At 41.7% G+C, this 15648-nt stretch overlaps 2 protein-coding genes across 2 annotated transcripts; one reads left to right on the top strand and one right to left on the bottom strand.

Annotated features, from left to right (window-relative positions):
- Nucleotides 1-665: 665 nt before the first annotated feature.
- LOC140232011 (uncharacterized) lies at nucleotides 666-3233 on the bottom strand. Its single transcript, XM_072312161.1, has one exon. The coding sequence runs from the start codon at nucleotides 3231-3233 to the stop codon at nucleotides 939-941; it is 2295 nt and encodes a 764-aa protein (XP_072168262.1). The 3' UTR covers nucleotides 666-938.
- Nucleotides 3234-7998: 4765 nt separating this feature from the next.
- Nucleotides 7999-14713, top strand: LOC140231864 (glutamate-rich WD repeat-containing protein 1-like). Its single transcript, XM_072312014.1, has 7 exons — nucleotides 7999-8318; nucleotides 8588-8674; nucleotides 10861-11048; nucleotides 11534-11741; nucleotides 12254-12396; nucleotides 13227-13424; nucleotides 13886-14713. The coding sequence occupies exons 1-7, from the start codon at nucleotides 8090-8092 to the stop codon at nucleotides 14198-14200; spliced, it is 1368 nt and encodes a 455-aa protein (XP_072168115.1). The 5' UTR covers nucleotides 7999-8089; the 3' UTR covers nucleotides 14201-14713.
- Nucleotides 14714-15648: the final 935 nt, after the last annotated feature.

Raw genomic sequence — 15648 nt, 5'->3', positions numbered from 1 at the left:
AAGTTTGAAAAACATCAACAACAAAAATTATCTGAATGCTGATGAAAAAAATATGGCAAGTTACACGAAAGTGGCTGGCAGATAAAGGGATAAACATATTGTGAAATCACCTGGCATTTACAGTACCCTGTAGCAAGTACTAGAATGATTTCAAATCCCCATAGTAACTTTGTCAAACCTGGTTTGGGATTGGGAGTTGGGTTGAAGATTAGAGAGAAAGGGATTGGAACAGCTTTAGTGTCTGGGTTTCAGAGCACTGGTAAAAATTAGGGATATGGGCAGTTCACGCATGTTTTATGAGATAAGGTAAGGACAGATGTCTAATGAGGTTGAATCCCACTAGCCCAAAAAACAAATAAAAACAAAAAACCCCATAAATATCCAGTCACACATTAAGTTGAACCATCAATACATCAAACCTAGCAAAATGCTGCTGGTAACTTGGCAAACTTAGTGCTGTAAACTTATTTTTAATGAAAATTTCAGAAGACAGTGACTGTGTTGTGCATGGAGAGAGGGGGCAGAGGAAACAGGCTAAGTAATAGTCAACAGAGCCGGCGCTATGTTTTTAAAAATGAGGGGCCCAGCTTATGTTATTTTTCTAGCGCCACTTCCAGATTTAACCAGCTGACAAGTAAAAACATAAAAAAGGGCTTAACCACAATTTTCTGGTGCCACTTCCGGGGTAAAAAAAAAAAAGAAAAAAAGAAGTGGGGGGCCTAAGTGGTAAAACCCTGAATAAAATAAATAAGTAGATAAAACCTTTGGTAATTTCATACTATTCAATTATGAGATGCTGGTCTTTTTGCTCTCATCGCTAAAATATGCTTAACATGGTGTGGTACATAAGGTGCATCCTTCCAAACCTTGTAAATGATACATTCTATGAAAGCAATGCTGCTGTTGACTGACTGGAGACTCTGGAATCAAAGTGGTAATCACTCCTCCTCTGCATCCCTGATGGCATCATGTAACCACTCCTGCTCCTCATTATCCTCTGAGTCGCTGCCGAACACCCCTCCCTTCATCTCCATCTCCATGTCTGATTGTAGGAGCTTGGAGTACATGAAGCGCTTCTTCACAGGCAGCCTGCATGCACAGATAATCAGAAGTACTGTCCATGTCATTGCTACCACAGCAACAACCACGAAGAGCATCTTGACTTCCAGTGCTCCATACAGAAAGCCCCACATGATGCCTCCCAGGGCAACACCCACCCCCTGCTCCAGAGCCAGCAGAGTTCCCTGTACCATCTTCCCCATGCCTGGAGGAGACGCTTCATTGAGGTATGCCAGGATGCACCCCCTGATGGCTGCTCGGCTGAGCGAGTGGAGAATCTGAATGGGAACAGCAGCCCAAGGTGCCCACAGCACGGAGTAGTAGAGCTGCTGCACTCCTAGGCAGGCAGTTCCCAAGGCCAGCAGCCACACATTTCCAAGCTTCTGGACCAACCAGGGAGTGAAGACAACAGACATGGGTAGCTCTGTGAAGTAAGCTATGGCAATGGTCAAGCCCATTGTGGTCTCCAGACTCTGCAAATCTTGCATCAGCCAGAAGAGGAAGATGTCGCTGCAGGATGATACCAAGGCAGTCACAACCAGGGTGCTGCTCATGACTGCGGTGTGGCTGTCATTGTAGAGGAGCTTGAAGCTTTTTAAACACTTGCCTTCCTGCTGAGACTTTGTCTTGAAGCTGAGGGGAACTGCTAGCCCAGCCAGGAACACCACACCAATACAAGCTGCACTGGCGTAGAAATGAATAACCATATGGTTGGTTTCACCCCACAAGTAGCATGCTGTGCTGTCCACAATGGCTGCTGAAATGAGCCCCACGATGGCAAAGATGGGTGTGGCAAGGATTGTTGGTCTTTTGTATTTGTCCAACTCATCAATGTTATCCAGCTGGTGATACAGTGCAGTGTCACACATGTGCTCTATGGGTCCTGCAAATAGCTCTGTCACTCCAACTAGGAACAATGCTATCCAGAATGTGGTGGAATGTGTTGAACCTGATACTTTGTCACTGGGTTTGGTGTGAACCTCTGGACTACCTGTTGGAAACACAGCATCCTCTCCAGCAGTGTCATTAGCACCTGGCTGGCTGGTCTGGAGGATGCTTCTCCTGTGCCTTTTATTTCTGTATTCATGGCCAGTCATATGAGGGTGCTTGCTGTCTCTCCCAAGCAACCAGTCCAAGACATCTTCACTGTAACCATCACTGATTATGTCTTTCCTTGGATCTATAGTGTCCTTGTCCATCTCTGAGTTCCATGAGTGGTACCTGTCATACTCTTTGTCTGATTGGCTCTCCCACTTCCAATCTGGGTGTCGTTGATAAGAGCTCTGATATCGTCCATCACCTGAGACACTGTGACCTTGTTTATTTCGATAGCGCTTGTTGGACACAAATGGCTCATTGTGCCTGCTAGAGTACTGTCGATTGCTGTTGGGCCAATACTGATTTCTGACAGGGGTGCCAGAAGTAGGGTACAGATTTTGGTTGAGAGGAACACTGTATGAGGTATCAGATATAGGCTTGGCATGACTGTCAAAGAAAGATTCTGTTTTAGGCCTACTGGCAACTTTACTAGCTGGTTGTGGTTGTGCCCTTTCAGGAGTAGTTGACATGGACTGTAATAAATCATTTTCAAGAGGCAGACTTGAGGGCATTACATGTGTTGTGCTCATCACTCTCAAACTATGAGACTTGGTAAAAGACACCAGATCAGGACTTGCTGTTGTGATGAGATGACTCATGGGATTACTTGTTAATGGTGCTTGAGCAGGGGTTGACTCTGTGCTAGCCAACTTTGTGTGATCAATGAGCTCAATTGCCTTTGTGACATTACTTGACATGACATCTGGCTGTGAAGAATTAGAGCCAACTGTGCTCTGCTTGAAGCCAACACAGAAGCGAGCCGACGCACCTTTACTGACAGGAGGTACTATTGAGAGACTCAATACTCCTGTGAGGTAGAAGAGAATGGCCAGGAGCAGAAAGATCCTTGCAGACTTGAATCTCATCAGCCATCTCCCTAGACAGGATGCAGTCGCCGCTACCAGAACACTCTTGCAGCCAAGGATGATCCCCGTCTGGCTAGCCCTCAAACCTAGCTGTCGCAGGTAGATGGCCAGAAATGGTACATAGCAAGCCCTGGCAGCAGAGAGGGCTGTGAAAAGGGCCCCTGTCACGAGCAGTAGGACTTGCAGATTGATTTGCTGTTGCTTGGCCATAGTTCATCACTTCAATGATCCACATCATATGCACCATGCCATTTCTTTACTCTGTGTAACGTGTGAACAGATCATCATTAAATTGGAAGTTTGAGGTAGTCATCCAGCTCAACTTACAAAGCATTCCATCAAAATGCTTTTCATTTGACCGGTGCACAATGCCGTGGCGGGTCAAGGCTTGACTTGGATGTGGTTAGGCGCGTCTTTCGTTTCTTGCTTCTTGACAAGACCCTACCAGCCTGTGTCAGTGGTCCATCCAGCCACACACGATGTCCTCAGCTTGTTGAAGAAAGAAAATGCCTTTCTGGAAAGCCACGGTTTGATTTGGTCAGTCTGAAAGAAAGCAAACAACAATTCTTGTTTTAATTCATCATTCAAGTTTACTTTGATTAGTAGAATAAATGAGATGGGATAAAATGGCTGAAGTATTCAAAATTACAAATTTCACATGCTGTTTCTTTTTTTTTTTTTTTTAAATAGTGATATTGGTTGCAGAGTAGTTCTACCATTGCATACCGGTACTTAGCCAAGGTGATGATGCCATCAATGCACAACTTTTTCATTGATTTGTGCACAAAAATGTCATGAAAATTATGCCCATGGATACAGCCAACCCTTTTCCTCCTGACAGTTTAATATTACCATTACCAGGTTATAGCAACATGACAAAAATCTTAGGCAAAGGAACCTAGACTTTTGTTTTTTATGTCACGTTTTGTTTGTAAAAAAACAAGGAAAAGTAGAAATTACGCAGTGCATAATATATGTCCCCGCCGGAAGTAGCATTTTGTAACAAAATGTGCAATATAGGTAAAAAATCAAGGTCAAAGGTCAAAGAAGTCAAAGGTCAAAATTCTGTGTAGAAGTTTTGAAGCCCTCACCTAGTGCCATCACATAAAGCAAATGGAATCGAAATTGGGTTAGAAATGGCGGAGTAGCATTTTGTAGCCAATGTACAATATAGGTCAAAAATCAAGGTCAAAGGTCAAAGAAGACAAAGGTCAAAATTCTGTGTAGCAGTTTTGAAGCCCTCACCTAGTGCTATCACATAAAGCAAACGGAATCGAAATCGGGTTAGAAGTGGCGAAGGAGTAGCATTTTGTAGCAAAATGCACAATATAGGTCAAAAATCAAGGTCAAAGGTCAAAGAAGTCAAAGGTCAAAATTCTGTGTAGAAGTTTTGAAGCCCTCAACTAGTGCCATCACATAAAGCAAATGGAATCGAAATCGGGTTAGAAATGGCGAAGGAGTAGCATTTTGTAGCAAAATGTACAATAAAAGGTCAAAAATCAAGGTCAAAGGTCAAAGAAGTCAAAGGTTAAAATTCTGTGTAGAAGTTTTGAAGCCCTCACCTAGTGCCATCACATAAAGCAAACGGAATTGAAATCGGGTTGGAAATGGCGAAGGAGTAGCATTTTGTAGCAAAATGTACAATATAGGTCAAAGGTCAAGGTCAAAGGTCACAACTGAAATTCTGTGTACAAGTTTTAAAGCTCCCATGTAGTGCTATCATATAAAGCAAACAGAATCAAAATTGGCTCATAAATGACAGAGAAGTAGCAAATTGAACATTTTGATCACACACGGACGCACACACGGACGCACGGAGGGACGCACGGACGGACGCACGGACGGACGGACACACACACGTACGGAGCCTGTTTCATAGTCCCCTGCTCGAACTCGTTCGGCGGGGACAAAAAAAGAGGAAAATTTACACCAGTGAGACTCTTGTGGGGTTATGTGATATGTCACCATCTACCTCTTCATAAAGTAGCTTACACATGTGGTTCCGACTAATATCAGTGGAGTGACATGTGAAATGTCAAAATTCCTTTGTTTGTATGATTTCAGTTTTTCCTTTCATTACTTTAGAGCCAATTTGAGCATGGTGAAGAATTATATTTTGTGAAAGTTATACCTTACAAGGACTAGAAGCTGTGAGTTAACACTGGTGACGTCAAGCTGTTCAGAATAGAACAGTGAGCACTATGTTCTTGAGTGCTAATGTACTTTTGTATCCATGTACATATTGATCTTGAATTATGGAAATTTAAATCGTACCGATATCACAGGATATTTTTAACTAGCTTATTTCTATTCACTCACATAAATTTGAACCAAATCAGTCATCGCAATGCGTGGATGCCGATGTCCACTTTCAGGTCGTCACTCAAAACAACTCGCTCTTTTAAATAACGAGCAATTGCAGCATACACTGCCTGCACAATCTTAAACTGAAGTTAGCTCCATCTAATATTAGTATATATGCAACAAATCTTTTAAGTGATCAGGAGCCCCCACCCCATCCCCCCAACAACAACAAAAAAAAAAATCAACTGTAGAGACTAGAGTCCTACAAATGTTTACTTATGGCAATTAAGTTGAATAAGCACCCTGGGGCCTGGTCATGCTCACGAAGCCTCAGAGAGCTCAGTCACGAGGCCTTTGCTGGATGGGGTGAGATGCTATAATGAGGCCCCCTACCTCTATTCACTTCTCATCCATCTTCTGAGCATCTCATATCTGACATAGATTGTCACATTCACACGGTGCGAATTTTCATCACACACACGTCCAGTCTGTGTGCTAGTTTACGATCTATTAAACGCAACAGTTATAGACCACCATTATAATGTTTTAACGTTGGAATAGATGTTACTGTGATCATGGTTATTGCACTGGCCATTGCTTATAATGACTTAGCCCGACCAGACACTGTTACGCTATGCGAAACCATGTAGGGTTGGACCTACTACTAATCGACCGCCTAATGTTTATTTGCTTGATAAGAATATTCAACACTGAAATTCACGTAAAAAACTTGACCTACGTGATTGAGAAAATCCAGCTCTTTCAAATGCCGTTGTTCCCTTTTCCATTCGAAGTTTCAGTGCAAAAATATCGCCGACGAACTTGCGTGGCCTCGTTTCAGCTCCCCGCGGTAAATCGCGTTTTTAGGATCGACCGCTGATTTTGCATTGACAATGCACGCAAACCGAGTTGTATTGAACACCGTGTTGTACGAAGCTTTTTAGAAGCCTTTTAGAAACTTCCATAGACATTACATTGTGCTGTCATTACGATTCGGTGAAAATATTCATTCGAAATTTTGTCCTTGATTAAAACCATTAATGAACAGTGAATTATCGCGTTTTCCCACACCATCCTAATCTACATTCAAAGCCAATCCATTTTTATGTGCTTTGCGCGCAGAGAAGTGCGTACTAAGTGTTCAGTACGCGAATTATACGCGGTCGGTTTCAATAAGGGTGGTCGATATGTAGTAGGTCTACTATACAGCGACTGGGCTGTGTATAGCCCCGAAGACCGCGCCGCCAGGCGCGGTCCTGGCGGCTTCCCCACTGTTTCGCTTATGTTATAGTTCAAGTATTCTGTGCGCTTGTGCATGTGATTGTGAATTCTGTGAACATCGGTGAGCTGCTTATAAGACATAATTTTGTGCATCACAAGCAATGAAATGCATCAAACAGTCGCCGATGATAGTCATTTAGGTTTCATCGACCCATGTAAGTATTCCTAGTAGTTTCTGTTGAAAAATTAAGGAAATATAGCGCCGCAAAGGCACCCGTTTGTTCAACATGAAGATCTTTTATGGGAGCACGGCGCAGCCGCCACACTACGTGTGGCGGCTGTCGCAGTTAGGCTGTGTATAACTATACACAGCCCAGTCGCCGCTGTACATACGTATTCGCGTAGCGTATTAACAGCGTCTGGTCGGGCTAGGCTGTGTATAGATCTAGTTATGACTAGACCTCTAATGTATCATATCATAATATTCATAAAAACATTATTCATATTTCATTCCCTACTACAAATTTTGGAGGAGAATGTCTCAGCTAGACTAACTGTTAGAGCCTCAGCTCAGCCCACAATAAAAAAAAGAAGCAAAAATAATTATCAATCCATGAATCTTATGGATCCCCATACCAGTTACCAGCCAGGGCCGGGTCTTCTATTCTCATGTCATCTTTCTACGTTTTAATAGTGTTGCACTGGTGCAATTACAATTCGAGAGAAAGGCACCCACCTTGGCTTTTACAGTCTTCCTCAGCAGGTGAATAATATATCTGCTTGTTAATAAATTGCCAGGTCAGTCAAGCTTAGTATTTAGCCTCCTTCATCACTTCAGTTTCACTTGTTTTGTCACACAATGACAGCAGTGCAGTTTGGCACATCATTTTGGTGTGCTAGCAAAAGCAGCTGGCAAGCATCTCGGCGATCTGCGAGCGTACCGTGCCGTACTGTACTGTGGCATCCGATTGTTGTGTTGTGTTGTGTGCAAAGAAAAGAAAAGATACTATAGCGCAAGTTAGCCTTATGTTTTCACGAGCAGTACAGTTGGAGCAGCGGCAGGCAGTATCATTGGTGGGTAGTACATGTACCTAGGTACCTACGTTGGAGTACGCTATGATTATGCGCTACTACTAGTACAGTAATCTCCAAATTCGCTCGCCCTCAGAACATGTCTTCTGTGACCAAAATGCTCGTACTAACCAACGTCGCTACACGAAAGCGAAATGTTAAATGGAAAATTGCGTGACGACAGTGCGTGCTTGTAGTAGGTGGCTTACTCTGGACTCGCTTGCATGCCTGCGCCTGGCCGGTGTGGTACAGTATAATAATGTCGGTCCGAGTACGACCAAAACACAGAACACGTGTTTGTGCCTTCTCGCAGCAGCAGCACTGCACTGGCGACAGTCGTTTTTACTTTACTTATACTAGGCCTACTCATACTCTCATAGTCATAGAACCGATTTCCTAAACTTCTGATAAATTATTTCAGCCGATACCATAGCATAGTAATCGTCAGTGTTTCGTCATTTGCATTTATAATGGCATCCGAAGGAGATATGGAGGAAGTTATGGAAATTGTCGATCCTGAAAACAGTGATCAAGACCTTGTTGAAGACGGAGAGGAAATTGGTGGAGACTCCAGTCAAGTAGAGGCAGGACGACGAGGTGAAGGCAGAGTTTACTTGCCCGGTCGTAATGAGATGGAAGAGGATGAGGAGCTTGTGAAAGATGAATCTGCTTATCACATGTATCATCAAGCACAAACAGGTAGGTCTAATATTAGTAAGTTTAATAATGCTTCTTTGCCATACATAGCAGAATTGTCGTCATTCTGATGATTGCAGCATGCAGGCAGTGCTTTAATTTAATAGACTTTTAGTAAATTTTACTTGTTTAGAATCCATAGAACACTAAATTTACAGCAGATAGTTCTGAACAGTTGTAAGTTAGTTCATTTAGGCCTACGTAAGTTGTACTTAGTGTAGATTTTATTAATTCATTGTGATTGATTGTATTGCTTTGTTCACCCCAACTAGGATCACCGTGCCTCAGCTTTGATGTGTTACGAGACAACCTTGGCGAAACGAGACTTGCCTATCCCTACACTGCATTAATTGTGGCTGGTAAGAATGGCAGATGTTCCTCTTTCTAGCATTCACAAAGGACGTAAGTCATAAAAAGTTCTCATACTACCACATACCCCTCATAGCCATTTTGTTACGACCAAAATCACTCTGAGAATGATCGCACAAAAGAAACAATCAACTAATGTTCAGGCGGTTTATTAACAGTGATATTGTGGGTACAGACTCGTAATCGGTTTTCACATCAGTACAATAATGATCAATAGAAACAATTACAAATCGGTAATGGAATCACTTACATATTTTGTTTATCAAGTAATCCTTTGAAAATGTTCAGATATGATGTTCGATGCACCGATGAATGATCCTTGACACACCGATGAATGATTCCTCCGATGTAACTCCAAAGGCGCAGGTTACGATAGTCCACGGTATACAAATGTAGATCCGGGGTAAACTCCACGATATATGTCCACAGCGAAACGTGTAGAATCCAAACGTTATGACGACCACGTCCAGTTGAGGCGTTGAATGATGATTCACTTTATAATGTCCAGCAAGGAATCCAGCTCGTCACAGCTTTGCCGTAACAATGTCCGTTGACACTGAAATATGGAGTCTATCTCCAACGTAGGCAAATTAATTCTCTGCAGGCAAAATGTCTCCCAGGCCTTATCTCCACAAACACAGTTTGTATAGCAGGTCAGCAGGTAACACAGGACTGACTATAACAAGTCGCTTCAGAGCCAGAAGTGACGTAACTCTCAGAGCAGAGGTGTTGGGTACTCTGCCTACCTCAGAATTTCTCCTGCTTATATACTATCCATTCACCCCTTTCTAGTACATTCTGTAATTTTCTCCAACCTGGGGCCACATACCTGAACATACTAGCAAGTCCAAATTCCAGGAATCCTGGATGACTCACTGCCTAACTATGTGCATAACATCATTGCCAAAATTAACTGCCAATCACATTGGGCTACAAGGGCAATGCCTCACTCAGCCAAATATGTTCAAGCACTTCCCAGAATATTCTGGAATGGGTTAAATCATTCTAGATTGAGTGAGCTATAATGTATTTCCTGTCACATGCATACATGTACTGTAGCTACATTTTATACCATGTAGAAAATTCTCCACTGATCTGGTCAGCCTGTATGTACTATATCTATATCATATAGAATGTTCTCCATTAATCTGGTCACCCTGTGTACATACAAACAACCATGCATACAGCCTTGATACATGTACATAACTAGTTGTGTGTACATTTGTGACATTGTGTACATGGTGAACTTGGTGCTTGGCCGCTTCAGAAAAACTCTATAATTTCATGGTGAAAGCATCAACTCAGAAGAGCATGATGATTTTGTCTTGATCCTTCAAGTTGAGGTTTACTGTACAGCCCCACCTCCCCCCCCCCCCCAAAAAAAAAAAAGAGAGAACACATCACGTAATAACTTTATGCCATTATAGTAGTTTACTGTCATCTGTTCATTGCCTTTTTCTTTTATGGTGAAAGGTATCAGCTGTGAAGAGCGTGATGATTTTGTTTCCTTCAAGTTGAGGTTTACCAAAAAGGAACACATCACATAATTACCTTATGCCATTATAGTAGTTAACTTTCATCTGTTCATTGCATTTTTAAAAGTCATTTTTAAAAACATGGGACTTTAATTCATGCAGGAGGTGAATGGAGAAGAGTTGTTGTTGTTTTTTTTTTTTGTTTTTTTTTTTGCATTAATATGGAGATGATGGTTATCACATGTCAAGTTGAGGCCTAGGCTAATGAGGGGGAATACAACAGTTGTAAATGCTGTGATATGGGACTGTAAGATGCACTGTTGTCCTGTGTTGTTTGTGAACAACACACATTTCATCTACTAAACCTCCTTTGTAACAGTGGCGGATCCAGAGGGGGGCGCAACCGCACATGCCCACTTTATTTTTCGTAAAAAAACAAAAGAAATTTTAAAAAATGAAATGAAACCCTGAAGTGGCACCAGAAATATTAGTTGCGCCCCACCCCCCTTTACAGAATTGCTGGATCCGCCCCTGTTTGTAAGCATCAATTCTGATCAACTTTAAAGCAGGTATCCTGATTCCTCCAAAGAACAGTGGATGTACAACTGCACCCTGTATAAAGTAGCGTCAGTTACTTCTTCGTTTGTGTACATGAAAATTTCATGGTCTTACTCAGTAGAATATTTGATCTTACTCATCAGGCACACAGGCAGAGAAGGCCCATCTGAACCATGTCATTGTCATGAAGATGAGCAACATGAACAGGACGAGCAAGCAGTCTGAGGAGGATGAAGATGACGATGATGATGACAGTGATGATGATGAGGACAAGCACCCAGAACTGGAGACTGCAATGATTGATCACCTTGGCTCAGTCAACAGAATACGAGTGAGAATGCCACCTTCAGTAACAAAATACTGCCACAGAAACCAACTTGCTTTGCTGAACGTGTACAGTGTACATGATATGTCAGTGAAAAAGCCTTTTACTTTATGGCAACTGAAGAGTGCCCTTAGTAATGAGTGTGAAAATAACAAGAAATTTCAAGAGTACCTTGGTTCCTTTCCCCTTTCACCCAATGCACAAACTTGGGCTGTTTTGAAGGGTTTGTTTGTAGTTTTGGGAACAAAACTTGAAATGATCAAAGATATGTCCATGAATATCACCAAGGCTTTATTTTAAAACCATGATACATGAGTCCACTATATTTATACTTGTATTCAAATAGCAATCTGTGATGTTATAGTTCTACAGCCTCTTCCTTTCAAATGACTTTTAAATCTACCATACTGCTTCACTGTCTGTTAGATGCACATATAGCCTGCTCATTATGTTCAGCGTTTTGAAATAATGTTGCCCACTTTACTCCGCAGAGCACGACCATAGCAGACAAACCAGTGGCTGCATCTTGGTCGGACACGGGCAAGGTTCATATCTGGGATCTGAGTGACCCCCTCCATGCCATTGAGAGTCCCGTTGCCATGGCAAAGTACATGAAGCAGGATTCCCGCAAGCCACTCTACACATTCAGTGGTCATCAAACAGAAGGGTTTGCCCTGGACTGGTCATCCACTGTTCCAGGTAAGAAGACCATATTTGGATGATGATAATGGTGGAGATAATCATGATAATACTTGTGATACCACTACTCATGATAATGATTACCCGAGGGAGGGGGGGGGGGGGGGGGAGGGGGAGAATGATAAAGATAGTGGTAATGGTAAACAGTAACAGTTACTATGTTGATTATGATGATCACAAGTTTTTTTTTTTTGTGGAAAGTCACTTTTCTGAAGTTTGAGTAGCCAATATATTTTCAGCACTGAACAAATACGAGGAATAGTATATCTTATGTTTTTTATATTAATGCAAATCCAAATCAGATATATTTCAATTTTCTTCTTTCATCCAATTTCTCTCCTCTGGTAAAATTTCTCAATAAGTAGTGTACGTTCTTAATCCCCCCCCCCCCCCCAAAAAAAAAAAAGTCCAAACAGACAAACAAAACAAAACAAAACAAAACAAAAACAACACTTTGTTTAACCTAGTGTAGACATCAAGCATTATATTGTTGTTTTTCACCATCTTCACAGGGACCTTGTTAACTGGGGACTGCAAGAAGCACATTCACCTCTGGAAGCTGAAGGAGGGTGGAGTGTGGCATGTGGACCAGAGACCGTACCTGGCCCACACTGACTCTGTGGAGGATGTCCAGTGGTCTCCAAATGAAAAGAATGTGAGTTGATCAGTCATTGAGTGCTTGATTGTATAGATATAGAATGCCAGCATTGGTAGTCATTCTTACAATATAAGGTCCATTTTTTAATTTTTTTTTTTGGAGGGGGGGGGGGGGGAGGGGGTGAATGGCAGGGGAAACACCTTGAATATTGAACTGCTATTGAACCAAAGAGTGAGAACTACATTGAAAAACCATAACTTTGATAGATTAATGTGTATTCCTGAGAACAAATGAATACATATGTACATACATACTTACATACATGTACATACAGGCATGCATACATACAGATAGACACACACACACACACACACATAAATGTGTGCATGCATAATATACATGTAGGCATGCCTCATAGTTTGTCATCAACATATTGCTTGGAGTATATGATTTGAAAGGAGGTGATAAATATCGTGCTCTCAGAGCAGTGCTATATGTCAATTTGGTTTGAATTTGACGTGTGCTGTTCTTAGATACCATTTTCAGCTAAAAGTCTGTTGACATTGATCTGAAGGGCATACACAGGCAAACCAGTGTAGACATTTATAGCATGTAACAGAGGAAAAAAGCTGCAGCGGAACTGTGGTCGTGTTTTTGAGGTATCACCAGAATCTTATCATACTAAACTCGGACATCCAATGGATTGCTCAATTTTCAAAAAAGGATTGAATCAAAGAAAATGAAGTTGACAGAGTCTACACATTGTATGCTTATCTTTCAGTGGGGAAGCCATCACTGTTCAGAATCTTGAAGTTTGTTGTGAAAACATGAGATACTCTTGAAATCACCATTCTAGCAATTGTTCAATATCCTCTTCATGCCCTTAGGTTTTTGCGTCATGTTCTGTGGACAAGTCCATCCGCATCTGGGATGTGAGGGCACTCCCCTCCAAAGCCTGCATGCTGACAATGGAACAGGCCCATGAGAGCGATGTCAATGTCATACACTGGAACAGGAACGATCCATTCATTGTCTCCGGGGGTGATGATGGGATCATCAGTGTGTGGGACCTACGGCAGTTCCAGGTACTAAAATTGATGTACAGATTATTTTAGACATCAGAAAAAGAAATCTTAGCATAGACATTGGAAAGAATACAACCGAAGCGGATCATACCTTGAATGTTGGAACTAGTTATTTGTATAATCAAGATACGTCAAATGGCATGGTACAATTGCTATGTTATGGCAAAATATGTCTTTGGAATTTATTGTTCAGAGTGCAATGTATGCGCTAACTTTTAGAAAATGTGACTCTTTCATGTCATGTAGATTTTACTGAAGTGATGTACTACAGCACACCTAGTCCATGAAATATCTTCCTGCATATGTCAAAAGGCTAATCCTTTAGGGAATATTCCTATAACACATTTAAATCTTTGATGTTAATCTCTCCTTGATATGCTTCTGATTGATGAGAAGTTCTTCAGTGACGTCATCTTGAATCCTTTCCCATGCTCTTGTACCTGCTACCCTTGCTCTTGTAGAAAAAAGGACCCCCTGTGGCCAAATTCAAGCACCACACTGCCCCCATCACGTCGGTGGAGTGGCACCCCACGGACAGCACCGTGTTTGCTGCCTCAGGAGCTGACGACCAGCTCACCCAGTGGGACCTCGCCGTAGAGCCTGATGATGAGGGTCAGGGGTCAAAGGGTGATGATCTGGACGTGCCCCCACAGCTGCTGTTCATCCACCAGGGCCAATCAGACATCAAGGAGTTACACTGGCATCCGCAGATTCCGGGCGTGGTCATCAGCACGGCGCAAAGCGGTTTCAACATTTTCAGGACTATAAGCGTGTGACCATGTGCGCATGAGCTGCACGGTGTGCTACATGGTGTAATATTGTCAACCTGTACATATGCAGTTGAGTACAGGATGAAATGGAATGATATCAAGGAGTTGAGAACTGGCTAAAGTTACCTGTGTTGAGGACCACTTGTTTGAGGTCATTGGTCAGACAGAATGATGTTGAATGGGTTGTTTGTCTACTCTGGATGCTTTCATTAGACCTTGCCTTGTTTTGAATCAAGCTGTTTCAGGGTATTGAAGACTTCTTACTCCTCAGGTGTCACTCAAGAAGTCTGGGTTCATCCACAACCTGCACTCTCCTAGAGTCTTGCCCCAAGAGGCACGATAGTTTGTGTGATGACCAACCCTGACACAGCAGGTCAACAGCAGAAAACTTATCTAATTGTTGGTGCAGCGACACTATTTATAGTGGAACAGCAAGATGAATTGTGGTTGTAGTCAGTGCTCTGTTATATTTTATCCACACCGGAAGTGCAGTGTCATTTCTAAATTATTGGCACGCTGCATGGGAGAACATCTTACAAAGTATGTGATCTTCATCTCCTCTTCTTCCCTAATTTCTCACTTGGTGTGATTGGTAATCATGAAACAAGCAGGGGGGGGGGGGGGGTTCACAAAGAATTTAAGTTGATCTTGAATTTTAAGATCGACTTGATATTATGGTAGACTGTGTGCCTTCAATAATATTCTAACTTTCATGTAAGAATGAACATTTTGAGACTTTCTTACAGGCGTTAACAAAATAAAATGAGAACCAACAGATTTTTTTCTGTAAATTTTGATTTGCAATTTGAAGTGGATTCTGAAATTATTAGATAAAACTGAAAAGAGAAACCAGCAGCATACCATCATTTTAAGTCGATCTTAACTTTTAAGTGTGACTTAGATTCTTCTTGAGTCACCCTCTGGTTTGGCTGTGAATTAGTCTGCAAGAATCTTCTGCTAATTGGAAGGCAGACTCAACCAGAAGAAGAAGGAGAAGAAGAAGAAATTGCGAAACCAGCTGTAATTGTGTGGTTTGTTAGTAGTATGGGGAAATTATGATAAAATATTAAAAATACTCGGGTGGAGTACATATGTGATTGTGATTATGTGAATGTTGATGTGATTACACTCAAAGGTTTCCTCGGTAAGAAATGTCCTAGTAGTTTATTTCCTTGCTAATCACAGTAGTAACACAGCTTGTAGTGAAAATTGTGTTGAAAAGAAAAGATTTCCTACCCTCTTTTAAACAAAGTACAGTTGTTTTATCCTGACCTGAAAGTTTGAAAGTTTTAACATATTTTATAAATTGAAGGATATATGTCAAAATTTCATATTTTCTTAATCATTTCTAACTCATACTGCCTCAATAGTAGTATATATTATGTAACCTACCATTCTTTGTTGTTGACAATATCAAGCTCGACTTCACTGTTGTTCTTCTTTTGTTTATGTGC

Source organism: Diadema setosum, chromosome 8 (genome assembly GCF_964275005.1).
Source record: "Diadema setosum chromosome 8, eeDiaSeto1, whole genome shotgun sequence".
Lineage (NCBI taxonomy): Eukaryota > Metazoa > Echinodermata > Echinoidea > Diadematoida > Diadematidae > Diadema > Diadema setosum.
Note: the sequence above shows the minus strand (reverse complement) of the source record. Positions and strands in the feature narration are given on the sequence as shown.

Excerpts from the sequence above, each read along its gene's own strand:
- LOC140232011 (XM_072312161.1), bottom strand. The coding sequence starts at position 3,233 with ATGGCCAAGCAACAGCAAATCAATCTGCAAGTCCTACTGCTCGTGACA.
- LOC140231864 (XM_072312014.1), top strand. The coding sequence starts at position 8,090 with ATGGCATCCGAAGGAGATATGGAGGAAGTTATGGAAATTGTCGATCCT. Across the intron at positions 8,319-8,587 it reads GTATCATCAAGCACAAACAG|GATCACCGTGCCTCAGCTTT; the intron begins GTAGGTCTAATA and ends CACCCCAACTAG. Across the intron at positions 8,675-10,860 it reads CACTGCATTAATTGTGGCTG|GCACACAGGCAGAGAAGGCC; the intron begins GTAAGAATGGCA and ends CTTACTCATCAG.